A 16,583-nucleotide genomic window follows, 5' to 3' on the forward strand; every position below is an offset into this window, starting at 1 on the left:
ACGGATTACATATGGTCTTAGATAATCAAGGTCACCATGAGGTTATCGTCAGCGCTCACCTTCATGGCCTCGAATCTCGAGATCGACCTCGATAAGTTCCATATCCAAGCTAATGAAGAAGTATACATAATCCAAATTAGTACTTGCCGCTAATTCCACTGAGGGGTGGTCCCTGCCCCTCGTGGAGTCAAAATCCCGTGTCTGCTTTCCTTCATTCTCTCTTGACTAGCTGCAACAGTGTCTTTTCTTTTGTCATAATTCAGACAAATCTAGATAAACACCACAACCTTGCTGAAGATGGATGCCCAACATTCCTCCAACTCAGTTGTCCCTACAAGTACAGCGGGCAAGGACAAAGATCTGACGAACTCGTTGCTGGCGGAGGAAAGATCGATTCGAAATGGAGACCAAGATCTCTTGCAGGGGGAGAAGGTGGACGAGGTCCTTGCTGCCAAGATGACGATTATCAATGATGTGGGAAATCAATATCCTCGTGCCCATGAATGAGACAGCCAATTAACCCGAGGCCCTTTGTCCTCTGTAGACCATCGATGAGATTGGTTTCACACCACACCACTGGAAGCTATTTTGCCTGAACGGATTCGGATATGCAGTTGACTCGCTCATCACCTTGATTCAGTCGATTATTTCAACCCAGGCCAGGTTGGAGTTCAACCCATCATATACCACCGGGCTCACCATCGCGCTTTATGTCGGTATGTTGGTGGGTGCAATTTTCTGGGGCTTTTCGGCAGACATTATCGGCCGGCGATTCGCCTTCAACTTTTCCCTGCTTATTTCATCGATATTTACCATCGTTGCTGGGGCTTCCCCCACTTGGGTTACCTTGGGTTTGTTTGTCTGCTTGAGTGCCTTTGGTGCTGGAGGAAACCTGGTTCTCGATACTACTGTCTTTCTCGAATACCTTCCCAGCAAGGAACAGTGGCTGTTGACACTGATGGCGGCATGGTGGGGTGAGCTTACACTCCTCAGTACACCCTCCGTCGAAAGTCTGAACTGACTCGCAGTATCTAGGTCTGGGTCAGCTTATCGCAGGTCTGTTTGCTTGGGCCTTTCTTCCCAACTTCTCCTGTAGCGACGGAGCCACATGTACTCGTGAAAATAACCAGGGATGGCGTTATGTGTGGTATGCATCCGGCGCCTTGGTGTTTGTTCTCTCGATCCTCCGTGTAACAATCATCCGCCTTGAAGAAACTCCCAAGTTCCTCATTTCCGAAGGCAAAGACGAGCAAGCGGTACACGTTCTACGCAGCATCGCCAATCGATATAACCGCCCATGCAGCCTCACCATTGAGAAGCTTCAGGCATGCGGACAAATTGCTCACTGCAGGGCTCCAGGGTCTGGTTGGCTTGCGCGGCTCATCTCCCCGGGCGAAGTGTTCTTCCATCTTCGTGGACTCTTCGCAACTCGCAAACTGGCCTTATCGACGACTCTGATCTGGCTCTCATGGCTCCTAATTGGCCTCGCCTATCCGCTTTACAATGTGTTCCTCCCCACCTACCTTGCATCGCGTGGCGCATCCTTTGGACAGACCAGCCCGTATATCACCTGGAGAAACTACGCCATCAACAACACCTGTAGTATCTTCGGTCCTGTGTTAGCCGGATTTATGTGTCGCTCGCCCTGGTTCTGGGGGCGTCGGGGAACCATGATCATCGGAGCTATGGTCACCATGGTTTTCTTCTTCTGTTATACGCAAGTGCGCACCCAGAGTCAAAATGTGGGATTCACGTGCGCTATTTCCTTCTGCTTGAATATTTACTATGGTACCCTCTATGCTTATACGCCTGAGGTATTTGCCTGCTCACTTTCATTAACTCTGTCATCCATATCTCATTACTCAGTAGGTCTTCCCCTCCGCCCACCGGGGCACAGGAAATGGCGTTGCTATTGCGCTCAATCGGATCATGGGAATTGTCAGTGCTGTGGTCAGCCAGGCCGCAAATGTAGGGATTTATTCTTTGCTCTCTTGAAAAAAATGCTTATGTTATTAACAGTCCAGCACGCCCGTCCCGATATACATATGCGCAGCCCTTTACATTGTGATGGCAATTATTGCCGGAGCTTTGCCATTTGAGCCGTATGGCCGACGAAGCAGCTGAAGGAGGAAGTGCTTTGATGAAGATACATAACAGTCAATTTCTTCGTATCTTGCGGGCTTCTTTGGTGCCTAACATTGTCTACGTGGAAGAGCTTATTGATATCTAAACAGAAAAAACCTTCACATTATTCACCCTCAGCTACTGCATATCATATAATCTGGTTGTCCCCGGCTAGATAAAGCGTTAACACTAACTGAACTAGAGGCCCTAGCTATGACACAGCTGTTCCGGTTCATCGGTGCCGCTTTCCCGAATTTCGACGCAGCAACTAAAGCTTCTGGATTCACCATCGTCGCTGCCTTTACATATGCAGGATATATGATTCCCAAGCCCGACATGCACCCTTGGTTCGTTTGGTTCTTCTGGATCGACCCTATAGCCTACGCGTTCGAAGCATTGCTCGCGAACGAGTTCCACGACCAAGTGATTCCTTCTGTGGGCCCATTCCTGGTTCCAAATGGCGAAGGATATAGCCCCGAAACAGGAGGCGGACAAGTATGCACCGGCGTCCGTGGTGCGCCTCCTGGAGCAACCAGCGTTACTGGTGACCAATACCTAGCTTCTATGTCCTTAAGCCATAGTAACCTTTGGCGCAACTTTAGCATTCTCTGCGCCTAGTACGTTTTCCTCGTGGTAATGACCGTCTTCTTCACTTCTAGGTAGAAGCAGATAGGCGAAGGTAGTCGCGGCCTCCTCATCCCCCGTGAGAAGCAGAAAAAGGTACCTAAGGCCGTGGTTGCGGATGAGGAATCCCAGGCTGTCGAGAAGCCATCCGAGTACTCCGGGCTCCGATTCCGAGAAGTCTGACGCAACCATCGACAACCAGGCAAGCTAGAATTTGCTACGTGGGGTATTCTAATCGTTTATTATTCTGTGGACGGATCACAAAGTGATATCTTGAACAATAGGGTTCATTGACTTCTCATGTCTTTCATTGCGCCTCGATTGGCTGCTGGAAGCTCTTGCCCACACCAAACGTCACCCAGCCTCTTGGTTTTCCGAGGTTCACATTGGTGATTACCAGCAACCGTTCTCCGTATAGTCAGCGGTGACATCTGCTCATCTCTCCATAGCCTTCGCCACCATTTCCCTCGCGCCATTTTCCCACCTATCCCATCCCAGAGTAAGACTCAGTGTATCTCTCCACAAATCCTCAGGATCACCTCCAGGAGGTATCTCCCTACCATTTCCAACTTTTCCATGTATCTTCCCTTTTACGAACCGAATATGCCAAGGTATGATCCCAACCTTCTCAAATCCCATCCTCTGCGCAAGTCGAGAACTAGCAAGATTCATCGTACTAGCCGACCAATGTACTCTGCATAATCCAAGGCCTCCTTTCTCTGTAGACTTAAAGGCAAGCTGTAGAGCGATTCCAACGGCATTAGTTGCCACATGGGTTCGCTGGTACGGAGGCAGGATGACAATGAATCCAATCTCCGTGCATAGATTCGTCGGTGATGTGCGGATAAAGCTCACAGTGCCAGCGAGTTCACCTTCCGGGTCTTCCGGGGATGGCGGCTTTGTCTTGTCTATAATTGCAAAAGCGAATGATTCTGGGTTGGCGAAGGAGAGGATATGGGTTGTGGAATTACTGTAGAATCGAGATTTGAGTTCCGTTGCCGAGGCCGAGGGTAGTATTGGCAAGTGTGTGTATATCTCGGGATGGGCCGATGATTTTTTGAAGAAGGTTTCGCAGTGTTGTTCTGGATTGAAGGGGATAAGCTTGACACGGTCGTTTGAAGCCTCGCCCACGTGGAACGGGAAGACGGATAATGAAGCCATCTCGGTGAAATGTTGGGTTTGGAAAGAAGGTTGGGCAGCTTGATGACTTGATAGATTAGTTATAATGGTTTTCTACCCAGTTCTGCGCGATGGGTAAAGTCCTACAACCCACTTAGTCTGAAGATGTTCTGTCTTACGGGGCGAAGTCGTGAGTCACCCCTCTCCCCCTCCTTTTTGGCGGAGATAACTATGGAGGACACTAACCTTTTTTTTATGGTATTCTTTTCACATACTAACCTGCATGGATGTTAAACAGCCCTATAAAACAGAAAATATCCATATGACATCCATATATAAAAGATGGTCGGCTCCTTATGCGGCCTCTGTCCTCGACGACGTAGGTCTCCATAAAGTTTATCACCAATGATCTGTAATTATTCTCCACGCATGAAGCCATATAAAACACGTAATACCTACATTGCTCTAGCACAATGTGACTCCCATTTCCACCAACCGAAGGTCTTCCCAGTTCTTACCTGCGACGACAGATAGCATGCAAACTTGGCATATCCGAGTCTACATCCCACCCGGTGTCTTTCTACCTTCTGTTGTGTTATTTAGGGAATCGCCAGCCTTTAGTCGCCTTGATCTCTTATATGCAAAGTTAAAGCACAAGGTCACTTCAATCATCATCAACTACAATTTTCCTCGAGTTACCAGGGTCCACGACAAATGGCGTGTCAGATTATCCAATTATCCTCCCTGAAGTTACATCCCATCCAGCGTCTTTTCATCTTCTCTTGTATGGTCTACGGAGGCCCCGGTTTGAATGAGGCCAACCTTATAGTCACTTCGATCATATTTTACATTCATCGTATAGCTTGACTCATAGAAAGACGATCACGTGTCTTTTACTTTCGTGATTGCGTACCAGATGAACTGGAAAGAGACACAGGGAGATCATGTTCGTAAAGAAGCCTCGACAGTCGGCTAAACCTGTAATGCTTCTATTAGCGTGGTGATCAAAGTGCTATATCAATCAAGAAAATTGTAGACTAATAACATTCTGAAGGATTGATAATTTCATGTACATATTCTATGTGGTCCTTTTATCAAAGATCCAATGGTTGACGCAACTCATCAGTAATTCATTCATGTTGTCCAGGTGGTTAAATAAAGTGTGGCTGTGGACAGTGCATGCCACGGTAAAAGAAGGTGGCTGGCTACAAAAGGTCCATACGCAGACACTTTCCCTACTATTTATTCATTTGGGATCTTCAATAGTGTATACCATTTGCGTTAGACTGTATTTTACTCAAGTGCAGCAAAAGATCTCAGTCACACGGGAGTTCAAATGCAAGGAGCTAGTCCCTGTTTATTCCCTGTTTATTGGCCAAATACAGCCACAATCCCAATAGTTGGATCTCTGTCCAGAATACCGTGAGTAGATCGCATGACTTCATTTTTTTCCAGCCCCGGAAAAAGTTGTTTCACTTTGAAAGCTTTTGGGCTAGATTCTTCTACGTTCCTCCTTCGTTATCAAATTCTACACAGGCAAGGACGGAGCAGCAAGCTCTATGGATAATAAAAAAGGCCCGTTCAAAGTGCTAGTGACAGGGGTAAGTAATATTCAAAAACACAATTACACCAGATCTCTAACATATAACCTATTTAATGTGCAGGCAGCGGGCTTTTTGGGATCGAACCTTGTTGATCTCCTCCTTGGGAATGGCCATACTGTGATTGGGCTTGACAATTTCCAGAGTGGCTTATCGAAAAATTTGTGCCATTTAGAAAACCATTCTCGGTTTCAATTTCTTAAGTGAAATCTATCTGTGTACTAGTGAAAGCCAACCTTACACTGACTAGGAACCAGGCACAATATCCAAGATCCTCTTCCAGAGTTGGAAGGAGTCGACCAGATCTACAATCTAGCTTGCCCAGCAAGCCCAGTTCATTATCAAGAAGACCCAGTATCGACCTTGAACACTTGTTTCCTCGGTACTCGAAATCTGTTAGAGCTTGCGAGATCTAGGAATATCCGTATTCTGCATACCAGCACCTCAGGTTAGCGATGCACATCCCTCCATCCCTCGATATGTACCTGACTAAAGGTATGCCCATAAAAAATAGAAGTCTACGGCGACCCTTCCGTTCACCCCCAGCCAGAGCACTACTGGGGTAACGTGAACCCATTCGGCCCACGAGCCTGCTATGACGAAGGAAAACGCGTTGCTGAAGCCCTCTGCTACGCCTACCGAGAGCAACACGACGTCGACATTCGAATCGCGCGAATCTTCAACACATACGGACCACGAATGGGCGCAAGCGACGGTCGCGTCGTGTCGAACTTTATCGCATCTGCATTGACCGGCGAGGATTTAAAGATTACCGGTGACGGCAAGGCAACTCGCTCGTTTCAATATGTCACCGACTGTACGCAGGGATTGTATGCGCTCATGCAGAGCGACTATAGTAAAGGCCCGGTGAATATCGGTAATAGTCGGGAATTTACTATCCAGCAACTAGCTGAACTTGTGATCGGGCTTGTTTCACAGATGACTGGCCGGTGTAGGATCTCTATTGCGTATCTGCCCCCGTTGGTGGATGATCCTACTGTGCGCAGGCCAGATATTACGTTGGCAAGAGAAGTTCTGCGCTGGGAGCCGGTTATTCGGCTGGAAGAGGGATTGCGGAGAACGATCGAATGGCATATCAATGAGAGGCGGTCTGACTGACAAGCGGGCTATTGGTTGGTAGCTGCATCATAGTCCACGGGTATAACTTTCAGGATTATTTGTTGCCTTCTCTATCTGATCGCTCAATAAGGTCTGCGCTGTGGTTGGTCTTCGGACTCGAAGATCGTTCCGATACCCCTCTATAGCTCGTATTTTCTAGTGAATCTGTGTAACCGGCACGGAAATAGTTAAAATACAAGCAACGATCCCCAGGGTCTTTTTCTTCTTATCAATAAGCTCTATCCCATCAACTATTTAGCCTATCAGATCCACGACGTGGTCAACGAACGTGGGTCCGACAAATATTTCCTCTTTGGGAATAGTTTATCGTGGCCAAGTATGAAGTTCAAGCTGTACGACAAGGCGAGACTTGCCAATCACGGCGTTATGTACGGACCATTTCTCAAATATCAGTTTGCTACTTCTGCATTTTTATTTCTTGGCCAGGGCGGGGTGAGTCTATATATGGCTCCTATTCCCCCCAGCACAATGTAGTGTTCAAATCAAACATCCTCAGAAAGCATCACTTAATTCTTCCTTTTTCTTTTTTTCGCACCAAACCTTCGGCGCAATCCATACAATGGGTGACTACACATCAGAATTGGCAGCAGCTTCAGTGCCTACCCCATCCGAGAAGCTGGTCAACTCCACTGGCATCAAACCATCCAGCGGAGTCCTTTACCACCAACTTCGAAATGAGCCCTTGAACATTGTCGGCGGTCGAGGAAGCTACCTCATAACCGAGGATGGCCTGGAAATTTTGGATGCGACATGCGGCGCAGCTGTATCCTGTCTGGGTCACAGCGATGAGCGTGTCCACGAAGCCATCTTGGACCAACTGAAGAAAGTTCCCTACTGCTATTCCATGTACTTCACCAACAGTGCTGCGGAGAGTTTGGCAAAGCTTCTGGTAGACTCAACCGGGGGCGAGATGTCTCGTGCCTACATCGTGAGCTCGGGTGAGAAACTTGTCTATGCTGAACCACGATTGGTTACTAAAATCACAATAGGTACCGAGGCCGTCGAAGCCGCTGTGAAGATGGCTATTCAGTACTTCACAGAGTTGCCCGTCCCAGAGCCCCAGCGGGTGAATATTATTTCTAGAAAGTCGTCCTACCACGGAAATACCCTCGGGTCACTTGCTGTTGGATACCACGCCTCCCGGCGAAGGATCTATGAAAGTCTACTTTCGAAGAATATCCACCACGTGCCCCAATGCTATCCCTACCGCAGAATGAATACCAATGAAAGTACCGAAGACTACGTTGCAAGACTGGCCCAAGAACTGGAGGACGAATTCCAAAGACTTGGCCCCAACACTGTCTGTGCATTCGTTGCCGAGACAATGCCAGGTGCTGTGAGTAAAACACAGACCCGCCATGCTAAATATGCTAATTCTTTTTATAGACACTTGGGTGTGTCCCCCCATTGCCCGGCTACCTCAAGGCACTAAAAGCCGTCTGCAAGCGACACGGGGCGCTCTTCATCCTAGATGAAGTAATGTCCGGCATGGGCCGCACCGGAACCCTCCATGCTTGGGAGCAAGAAGACGTCGTCCCTGATCTCCAAACTATCGCCAAGGGACTCGGCGCTGGCTATGCTCCGATCGCAGGGTTACTCATCAACAAGCACGTCGTCGATACCCTGAACAAGGGCACCGGCGCTTTTGTCCACAGTCAGACATACCAGGGACATCCGGTCGCCTGTGCGGCTGCATATAAGGTGCAGCAAATTATACAAGAGGAGAATTTGCTACCGAATGTGCGAGCAATGGGAGAATATCTGGGTCAGCGTCTCCACGAGCGTTTGGATAGTCACCCCCACGTTGGTGATATTCGAGGCAGGGGATTATTCTGGGCTGTTAGTTTTCTTCATTGTTATTATTTTTTGTCTTCACTAACATGATTATAGGTGGAATTTGTTCAGGATAAAGAGACGAAAGAGCCATATCCGCCTTCAAAGGCGCTTGCTTGGACCCTGCACACGACAGGTCTCAAGCCTGCTCATGCGATTTCGTTGATGCCCGGAAATGGTGGTATCGATGGTGTTAATGGAGATCATATTGTTCTGGCGCCTCCTTACAATACTACTCGTGAGGAGATTGATTTGATAGTCGATCGAACTGTTAGGGTCATTCAGGAGGTTCTGGGATAAAGGTTTCTTTGCAAATCAGTCTCTATCGTACCTTCTCATAATTGGCTTCGTTAAATTGTCACTCGATTTTCAATTATTCGGAATGAATGGCTCCTTACGCGTGTTTGACAAGACTTTTCCGCTGCTATATGGTCACTCAATGGCGCTATATATATGTATGTAGGTGGGATGGTCGTCTTCCCAGCAATTTCAAACGAATTAACTATACCAACTCTCGTTCCCCTTATTCTCGTTTTCAGTGCATCACGATACATAAAATCTTAGGGTATCTTATAGATTTAGTCTGGTCTAGTGTCATTGCAATATATCTTGTCCCGAGTGTTGATAGCAATATAATTGGCCAATCATCATGTGACCATCATATATATAGATAAGGCTGCGGGGAAACAAGACTCATATAATTCATGCCCCTACTATATTATTTGTGGACCTCTCACTAGCCAGAGGTGGATCATTTGTTTGATCGGCAAAATGCCTCGAGACGACAAGTTTTCACGGTCACGGACTGGTATGGCGGCTCATTCCAAGGCGAAGTGTAGGTGCTGATATAGATCTGGAAAAGGATGTCTGCAATGCCGAAAGAAGCACAATAAATGTGATGAGCAACAGCCAATTTGCTCATTTTGTGCTTCGCGGGATTTGGACTGTCAATATTCATCGGGCGTGAAATGGGTTCGACCAAAAGAGCCAACACTGACAAGACATAAGCCTCGCTGCAAAGACACCTGTCGAGCAATTGAACAAAACATACTAGGTCGACCTTCGGCACTTTTCGCACAGACATGTTTTGAGTCTGCAGAAGACAGATCTGCCTGGGAATATTGTACGTGACTTCATGCCGTGTACTTGGGAATCGGAATATCTAATCGAGAATACTTGCATAGACATAAGCCTTGTTTCATCCAATGTCCCCGCTGTAGATGGCCCGGACAACCCTTACCGGCAGGTCTCTATCCCAGCCCTATCATCACCAATTCTTCTCGAGACTATTGTCTGCATATCGACAGAACATATGCTCAACTTCGGTTTAGCCAGCATTGATCTCGCAGCCAAGCGCCAGCAGAGAATGCTCAGAACGCTCGGACAAAACTTGCTCAGTATCGATACCAAGGCCGCGTGTGACGCAGGTACAATCGTAGCTAGCAACAAGCACGAGCGAGAAGCGCTCCTCACAGCCGTTGTTCTTCAGGGGATCATCGTCGCACAGTCAGCAGATGGCGTACTGGAGCCCCACATCAAATGCGCCTCTTGGCTCATGCAAGCAGTAGGCTACTTCGACGAGATACCGCAAAACCCCATCGCACGCATGGCAGTACAACGCTTCGGCATGGTCGATGTAATGCTAGCCATCTCACGACAGCGAAGGCCGTACGCACCGCAGAACTTTACACTCAACCAGCCCGACCGGCGTCGCTGGGACACCACCGAGCCCTCCTTCCACAAGATGACAGGATGCCCACAGCCATTGATGTGCTTCCTAGTACGAATAGCGCATCTAGCCTGTGACGTGAGCGACGGGCTTGAGACAAATATACACGAAGGCGCCATTCTCAACGAAGCATTCCAACTCGACACCGAGCTTCGCGCCTGGGGATCCGGATATAATGGAATCCCGCCGGCGCAATGTGAGCGCACGCCTCTAGACATCCTTACCGAGTGCTTTTACTGGACTGCTCATTTGCTACTTGCCCGTCGGGTTTTTCGAGACCAGACGTGCTCGCCGCGCGTGCAGCATTTGGTGCATGTATGCTTTGGGCTGATGGATCATCTGTCAACGGGTTGTGGGCCCGATTCGTCGCTGCCTCAGCCGTTTTACATTGCTGCGAGGGAGGCTATATCCCCTGAAGACCGTATGTGGGTGCGACAGAAGCATGAGTCTATGACAGCTTATTATCGGGAACAACAGCGGAACTCGGCAATGGAGCTTATTGAGCAGATCTGGGAAACTACTGATAAGCTACGGGAGTTGGGTAATGGCTCCGGTTGGCCGACGGGTGTTAAATTGTCAATTGTGGATAGTTATGTGCAAGCGCTTGATAGAGGGGCTTGTTTCTTCATCTTCTAACGAGCTAGTTTTTAGGTTTTTTTTTTTGTATTTTTTTAAGGGGGTCTCTTTTCCCCGCGGGTAATTAATGATGAACCGGTTCGCGGAGCAAGCTTGAAACAATGCTAGGGGTATTTCCCTAGATGGGCATGTCGGGATCTCGCATGCCAACAATGAAAGATGCGGCCACTTCTCCGTATATACCGCTGGGTCATTAAACTCGAAGGTTGCTGCCTGCAACACGGAGTAGCCGAAGGAATAAAGGAAAGGAACAAACGCTAGACTAGGATAGGAATTAAGGAGATAGGCCCCCGTTTATGGATTCCTGAATTTGTGTTCACTATAAATTCATTGTGCACAATGAATGGAGAATACGGAGGAAGTTGTACATAGTTATTTATATCATATGATCCATGGATGTATACTCCGTACCTTTTAAAACGAAGGATCAGAAAACCGGATACGACGGATGCAGGGTAGACAAGTCAAGAGAGTTGCACCCTGAATCCAAGACCGGCCGGGTCGGAGTCTAGAATGACCTGTCATGTCTCTAGGACCAATCATAACCAATTCTGAGGCGGGTACCTGAATGTTTCTCCTTTGGCGGTCCACGGAACTGCACGTGTAACTGCATGCTTATTGGCCGAGTCCACAGGATCAGGCCCTAGAACCGTGGTCCTGATACCGTCCAATAGTCAGTGGCTGACGATTTTCGAATCAGGGGAAATGCCAGGGGAAAACTTCTACTCCGGATATCCATGATCATATATCCCACTCGGTACACGTTAATTCGTCAAATTGTACTCCGTGAAACACATGAGTTGTTAATAGTGTCTCAGATTTCTCGATCTCATGAATGCCGTTCGGTATTAAGGCGATCAGGTTCGTGTGGTTTATTCCACGCCCTTTCCTATAGGTTTTTGTACGGGTACGGAGTAGTTGAACTAGACTTGCCCCTGAGAAGAGAGAGAGAGAAAGAGTCACACCGATCCAGTTGGACAAGACATAAACACCGAGTAAGGGGAGTAGCACTTGTGCCCCTCTCCAAAACCAATATCCTGTGCCCTTATTGCTCCAGCGCTCCGTGATGCTGCTTGGGCTTATGCAGGTCAACGCAGGGGCCAAAACCAGTTTCCTTCCACTCCATACAACGCACACACTCCATACATCGACATTCCATACGGAGTACACAGGACCTAGATGGAGAGATATACATGGAATTTTTAGGTTCAAATCCATAGGAAAGACAAAAAAAAAAAAAAAAAAAACGTAAGAGAACTAAAAAAAGACAAATAAATCGAGGCCCTGACCAAAAAAAAAAACAATGGGCCCCCCCACGAGGTGCCAATAGTCCAGAAAGCCCCCCCGGTGCGTTGTCCATCCAAGTCGACTGGTTCCCTGTGTAGACATGTGTAGTCAGCATCTCCCATCTCCTGATCCGCTTTCTGCCTCGGGTTTCTCATTTCCTCCATTCTTTTCTTTTTCTTTTGCGTCCGTTTCATTCTTTCACGGCGACATTATATCACTCATTTCTACCCAATTCATTCATTTCCTCGAGAACGGTTTACCCCCTCCCGTTCCCGCCCCGTTGATCGACTCAACCTGGGTATTTGAGCATTTGCCGAAACATCTTCATTGATTCTTCATTGATTCCTGTCGATATAAGGAGAAATTATTCCCCTGCCATTCGTTCCCAGCTGCTTAGGCCAGCCTTTTTATTTATCCCCTCGTTTTTGGACGCCTCTGCGACGCGCCCTTTCCACCCAACCACCCAGTCTCTGACGTGGACACCCTCGAAAGCCATTCGATCCCTACGTTAGACTTCCGTTCATTTACATCTTCAACTTGTCCCTCTCGCGCCTGTGGCTGCTTCGAGAGCATCATCATTTCCAGCAATCTGTTTCCGCACCACAATCACACCCATCCCATTATTTGTCGGCCGGATCGTCACACCGTACTTTTTCATCCCGAAAAAGATTATATACGCAACCTCAAAAAGTGCATATTGAACACCTTAAACACATTCCCGACTACGTGCGATATAGTTCTTACCTTACCACGTTACATCATGTCTTCGTTGACAGAAATGCATTACCCGCCAACCGGCGCAATTGCGCCCACGGCATCGTCCTCCTCGCCTCCAGCTTCCACACCCTCTCCGTCGACCTCGAGTGCTACCACGGCCCAGTCTTCTGCTACGCGCCGACCTCCTCGCAAAAGCACTCTGACTCAGCAGCAGAAAAACAACAAACGTCAACGCGCAACTCAGGATCAGCTTGTCCTTCTGGAGATCGAATTCAACAAGAACCCAACACCCACTGCGGCTACTAGAGAACGCATTGCTTCGGACATTAACATGACGGAGCGGTCTGTTCAAATCTGGTTTCAAAACCGGTCGGTTCTACCTGTAATTGCGTTTACTTTTTATCTTTACTGACTCAAGATAGTCGTGCTAAAATCAAGATGCTGGCGAAAAAGAGCATTGAGACTGGTGAAGGATGCGATTCTATCCCAGAATCCATGCGACACTATCTCGCGATGCAGTTTGACCCGAACAAGCCTGGCGCAAGAGACCCCTTTGGACGTACTGGCGCATATGGCCCGCCGAGCATGTACGCAAACGAGACCAACCCTTCTGGCAAAGTTGGTATGTTAATGGCTCTCTCTGATCCAACCACCTGTTGAACTAACTCGTCTTTCTAGTGATCTCTCATTTCACTTGTCGTTCCTTGACTGTCGGCAGCTGGCGGCGCATTGGGCAAAACGCCATGGACTTGGTCGTTTTCTATTCCCCCGATAAGGCATGCATGACCTACTATATCAACAATGATGCTGCCGGCTATAAGATTGAGTATCCGTTCGCCTATATCAAGAACATCACTTTGGAAACCGGTGATCCAAGCCCTGGGCCGAATGGGGAACCCCCTCGACCTGGTGGTCTTGTTGTGGAACTGAACCGCCCACCGCACTTTTACATGGACTCATCCAACTCTGGAGGGTTTTATCAGTGTGGTGATTTCACCGAAGAGCAGCAAGCTAGTCAGATCATGGTTCATCACCTGGGAGGCCATCCCAAGGTCTTGAGCGTTCAGCTTGCCAAGCTTGTGTCGTTGGAGTCCTTCCAGAACCGCCTAGCTTATAATAACAGCAGCTTTACCGTGCCAGCGGCAATGTCTCCGCCATTCATCCAGCGTCCTGCATCTCAGCCTAACCAGTTTGTCGCTCCCACTTACATGAACTTGTACCAGGACAGCAACCACTTGGGTTTCAACATGCCAGCTGCTCGCGGCCACAAACGCCAACGTAGCCGTTCAGTACCTGTTGCAGTTGATATCTCGTCATTCCAGGGTCCCATGTCTTCCTTCCACGTACCACCCCCTCTACCCCCATTCAACCACACGGAGGCAGGCATCTACGCACCCGTTCCACAGTCAGTGCACCATCTCCCCACCGACCTGCGCATCGACACCCAAGGATATGGACTGGATTTCCGAACCAATCCCATGTCCGCGACAACCACTGGATCACCTCCCGACTTCGCCAGTCCTATGTACAGCAACGCCGGCCAGGGCGAGATCACACCGGTCGCCAGCATGGCGCCTCAGTTCAACGTGCCCTTCGTCTCGGGCGGTTCAACCGATGCCTCGGCAATGGGCTCCCATGCCCCATCTCCTTACTCCAGCATGAGCCCTGCAGACCCGCTGATTGCAAACCACTCACCGCCACTGTCCAACATCTCGCACGGCTCCTCCGATATGTATGGTTTCTCCCACGACCAGCAGACTAGCTTCGATGACGGTCTTTCGATGAACGATATGTACTCAAAGCATCATGTCAACTATGGGGTTTCCCAAGAAAGTCCCAGCTTCGAACTGCCCATGCATGGCCTCTCTGCCCACCCTTCTCCTGGCATGGGTGATTACTCCCACGGTATGGCTAACTTGGATGAGATCAACTCACAGGGCATGCCGACTGGGTCATGAACTGCTGCCTCTTGAGGTTATTGAGTTTGTGCTTCTCCTTTTGTCTCTTGATGTTTCACGGCCTTTTTATGCATGCGGCGCTTATGCTTATCATGCGTTCTTTTGGGGTTTTTTTACCTTGGGAATTTCTTCATTGTCCATTATCGAGAGCCGTTGCTAGGTGTTTGGTTTCGGTTTTTTTTTTCCCCGTACAACCCCCTCGACGGCTCTTTTTGGATGATTCTCGTCTCGCTGGCGACGGCTAGGGAAGCGATTTATCTTTTGATGTGTTTCTTGCGTGACATACCCTTATGTCTTGTTATATTGATTATACCCTTTCTATTCTGGGGCCGGTCCTAAAGCGATTTTGTTCTTTTTATTTCTGTTTTCCCGGCTGTCCCGGTTGAATCCAGGACTTTTTTTTCATTCTTCTTCTCTTCTTTTCTCCCGGTCAGCTTACCATTCTTCATTTTTTTCTCTTTTGATTTATGGCCGGGATCATTTTTTCTTCATTTTTTCCTCCTTTTTTTCATTTTCCATTTCTATTTTACGTGGTTATGCCAAACAGACCGACTTGGACTGCGACTCCATTCCGCTCAATTTTCCTTTTTTGTTCCCTTCTGTGTGAGTTTCTTCAAGGAGAGTGGCACTATCTGCCCTACACTCCTGTGGTTGCAATGACCCATTTCCACATAATGGGTCTGCAGTCGAATTCTTGTACATGAGCTTGTTCTGTTGACACCTGGTTGGGTCTGACATTCAACCAACGCCGATCCTCTGGGCTGCGCGGAGTTGTGATATATTCTGCCCGGGACCATACAAGTAGGACGCGTTGAGCTGGCGGTATACGAGTGTGGGGGATTGACGCTAGGCTCTGAATCAATTCATTTTGTATCGCAAACACCTCCGTTTAGCTTGTAGCTGTAATTCCTTTTCACATACTGTACAATGGCAATTACATTGGTACTACTTCGTATATACTATTATACAAGGGTATCTTAAACGCATTATATCAACCCAGCATCACATGCCTTACGCCTGCTTCTGCTTCTCCCACCCCATCGGCAAGGGCGCCTTATACCCTCCCTTCTCCCTAAGGAACCATTCAATCCAAACCTCCATCTTCTCCAAAACATTCCGTTCCGGCTTCCCCTCCATCCCAACATCAAACACCCCCTCCTTACACCAAACACTCCACGACCCCATCATCCCCGCCATAAGAACATCAGTTCCAAGCCGATCCCCAACAACAGCAATTTCATGCGGAGACTCAACAACCCCCCTTTCCCGAAACCACTGCACAACCTCCTTCCCGCAAAAAGGCTTCTTTTCCGTCCCCGCCGGCAGCCGGAAAACAGGAATACGCAGATGCGCAAGCTGCGCTTCTAGCTCGGAGATTTCGCCGTCGAAGCGCGGGTGGCTGCCGGCGCGGTTCGAGACGATCAGGATTGAGTGTGGGTTTGTGGTTTGATTGAAGGGGGAGGTTGGCGAGGTGCGGAGGGAGGAGAGTTTGGCCAAGATCTGTGGAGGGAAGGATGTTGTTTTCGCCGCGCAGAGAGTGTTGTCTTTGTCGAGGACTAGAGCACGGATTGTAGGTGTGTGTGGGGGTTTTTCGGGTGTTGGTATTTGTGTCTGGAGACCTTTCTTTGCGCTAATCAGGTGTGGGCCTAGGTTCTCGGGGAGGTGGGTGAAGGTTGGGATGGTGAGGTGTGGTAGGAATTGGGTTGGTTGTTTGAGGAGGGTTTGGACGGCGTGGTTGAAGCCGCGTAGATTGGAATTGGGTGAGCCGGCCATTATGCTGATATTTGAATGTTGACGTAGAATTATCGGAGGTGT

At 48.5% G+C, this 16,583-nt stretch overlaps 8 protein-coding genes across 8 annotated transcripts; 6 read left to right on the forward strand and 2 right to left on the reverse strand.

The window, feature by feature from the left end:
• Positions 1-297: 297 nt before the first annotated feature.
• Positions 298-2,124, forward strand: N7537_006358 (MFS transporter; the record flags this gene model as incomplete). The annotated part of the gene is made up of 5 exons (XM_056897415.1): positions 298-474; positions 545-974; positions 1,036-1,814; positions 1,870-1,968; positions 2,020-2,124. 5 exons carry the CDS (start codon positions 298-300, stop codon positions 2,122-2,124), a joined length of 1,590 nt encoding a protein of 529 aa, XP_056753200.1.
• A 213-nt stretch (positions 2,125-2,337) lies between these two features.
• N7537_006359 (uncharacterized protein) lies at positions 2,338-2,742 on the forward strand (the record flags this gene model as incomplete). The annotated part of the gene is made up of 1 exon (XM_056897416.1): positions 2,338-2,742. One exon carries the CDS (start codon positions 2,338-2,340, stop codon positions 2,740-2,742), a length of 405 nt encoding a protein of 134 aa, XP_056753201.1.
• Positions 2,743-3,183: 441 nt separating this feature from the next.
• Positions 3,184-3,909, reverse strand: N7537_006360 (GNAT family N-acetyltransferase; the record flags this gene model as incomplete). The annotated part of the gene is made up of 1 exon (XM_056897417.1): positions 3,184-3,909. The coding sequence occupies one exon, from the start codon at positions 3,907-3,909 to the stop codon at positions 3,184-3,186; it is 726 nt and encodes a 241-aa protein (XP_056753202.1).
• A 2,038-nt stretch (positions 3,910-5,947) lies between these two features.
• Positions 5,948-6,587, forward strand: N7537_006361 (NAD-dependent epimerase/dehydratase; the record flags this gene model as incomplete). Its single annotated transcript, XM_056897418.1, is given in 2 exon segments — positions 5,948-5,963; positions 5,983-6,587. The coding sequence occupies 2 exon segments, from the start codon at positions 5,948-5,950 to the stop codon at positions 6,585-6,587; spliced, it is 621 nt and encodes a 206-aa protein (XP_056753203.1).
• A 580-nt stretch (positions 6,588-7,167) lies between these two features.
• Positions 7,168-8,741, forward strand: N7537_006362 (uncharacterized protein; the record flags this gene model as incomplete). The annotated part of the gene is made up of 4 exons (XM_056897419.1): positions 7,168-7,546; positions 7,598-7,944; positions 7,995-8,447; positions 8,499-8,741. 4 exons carry the CDS (start codon positions 7,168-7,170, stop codon positions 8,739-8,741), a joined length of 1,422 nt encoding a protein of 473 aa, XP_056753204.1.
• Positions 8,742-9,212: 471 nt separating this feature from the next.
• N7537_006363 (Zn(II)2Cys6 transcription factor) lies at positions 9,213-10,806 on the forward strand (the record flags this gene model as incomplete). The annotated part of the gene is given in 3 exon segments (XM_056897420.1): positions 9,213-9,280; positions 9,293-9,564; positions 9,626-10,806. 3 exon segments carry the CDS (start codon positions 9,213-9,215, stop codon positions 10,804-10,806), a joined length of 1,521 nt encoding a protein of 506 aa, XP_056753205.1.
• Positions 10,807-12,853: 2,047 nt separating this feature from the next.
• Positions 12,854-14,768, forward strand: N7537_006364 (homeobox domain-containing protein; the record flags this gene model as incomplete). The annotated part of the gene is made up of 3 exons (XM_056897421.1): positions 12,854-13,179; positions 13,233-13,432; positions 13,489-14,768. 3 exons carry the CDS (start codon positions 12,854-12,856, stop codon positions 14,766-14,768), a joined length of 1,806 nt encoding a protein of 601 aa, XP_056753206.1.
• Positions 14,769-15,779: 1,011 nt separating this feature from the next.
• On the reverse strand, positions 15,780-16,541 carry N7537_006365 (phosphatidylglycerophosphatase; the record flags this gene model as incomplete). Its single annotated transcript, XM_056897422.1, has 1 exon — positions 15,780-16,541. The coding sequence occupies one exon, from the start codon at positions 16,539-16,541 to the stop codon at positions 15,780-15,782; it is 762 nt and encodes a 253-aa protein (XP_056753207.1).
• Between the last annotated feature and the right edge of the window lie 42 nt (positions 16,542-16,583).

This window comes from Penicillium hordei, assembly GCF_028827395.1.
Source record: "Penicillium hordei strain IBT 12815 chromosome Unknown utg000003l_segment0_segment0, whole genome shotgun sequence".
NCBI classification, from domain to species: Eukaryota; Fungi; Ascomycota; class Eurotiomycetes; order Eurotiales; family Aspergillaceae; genus Penicillium; species Penicillium hordei.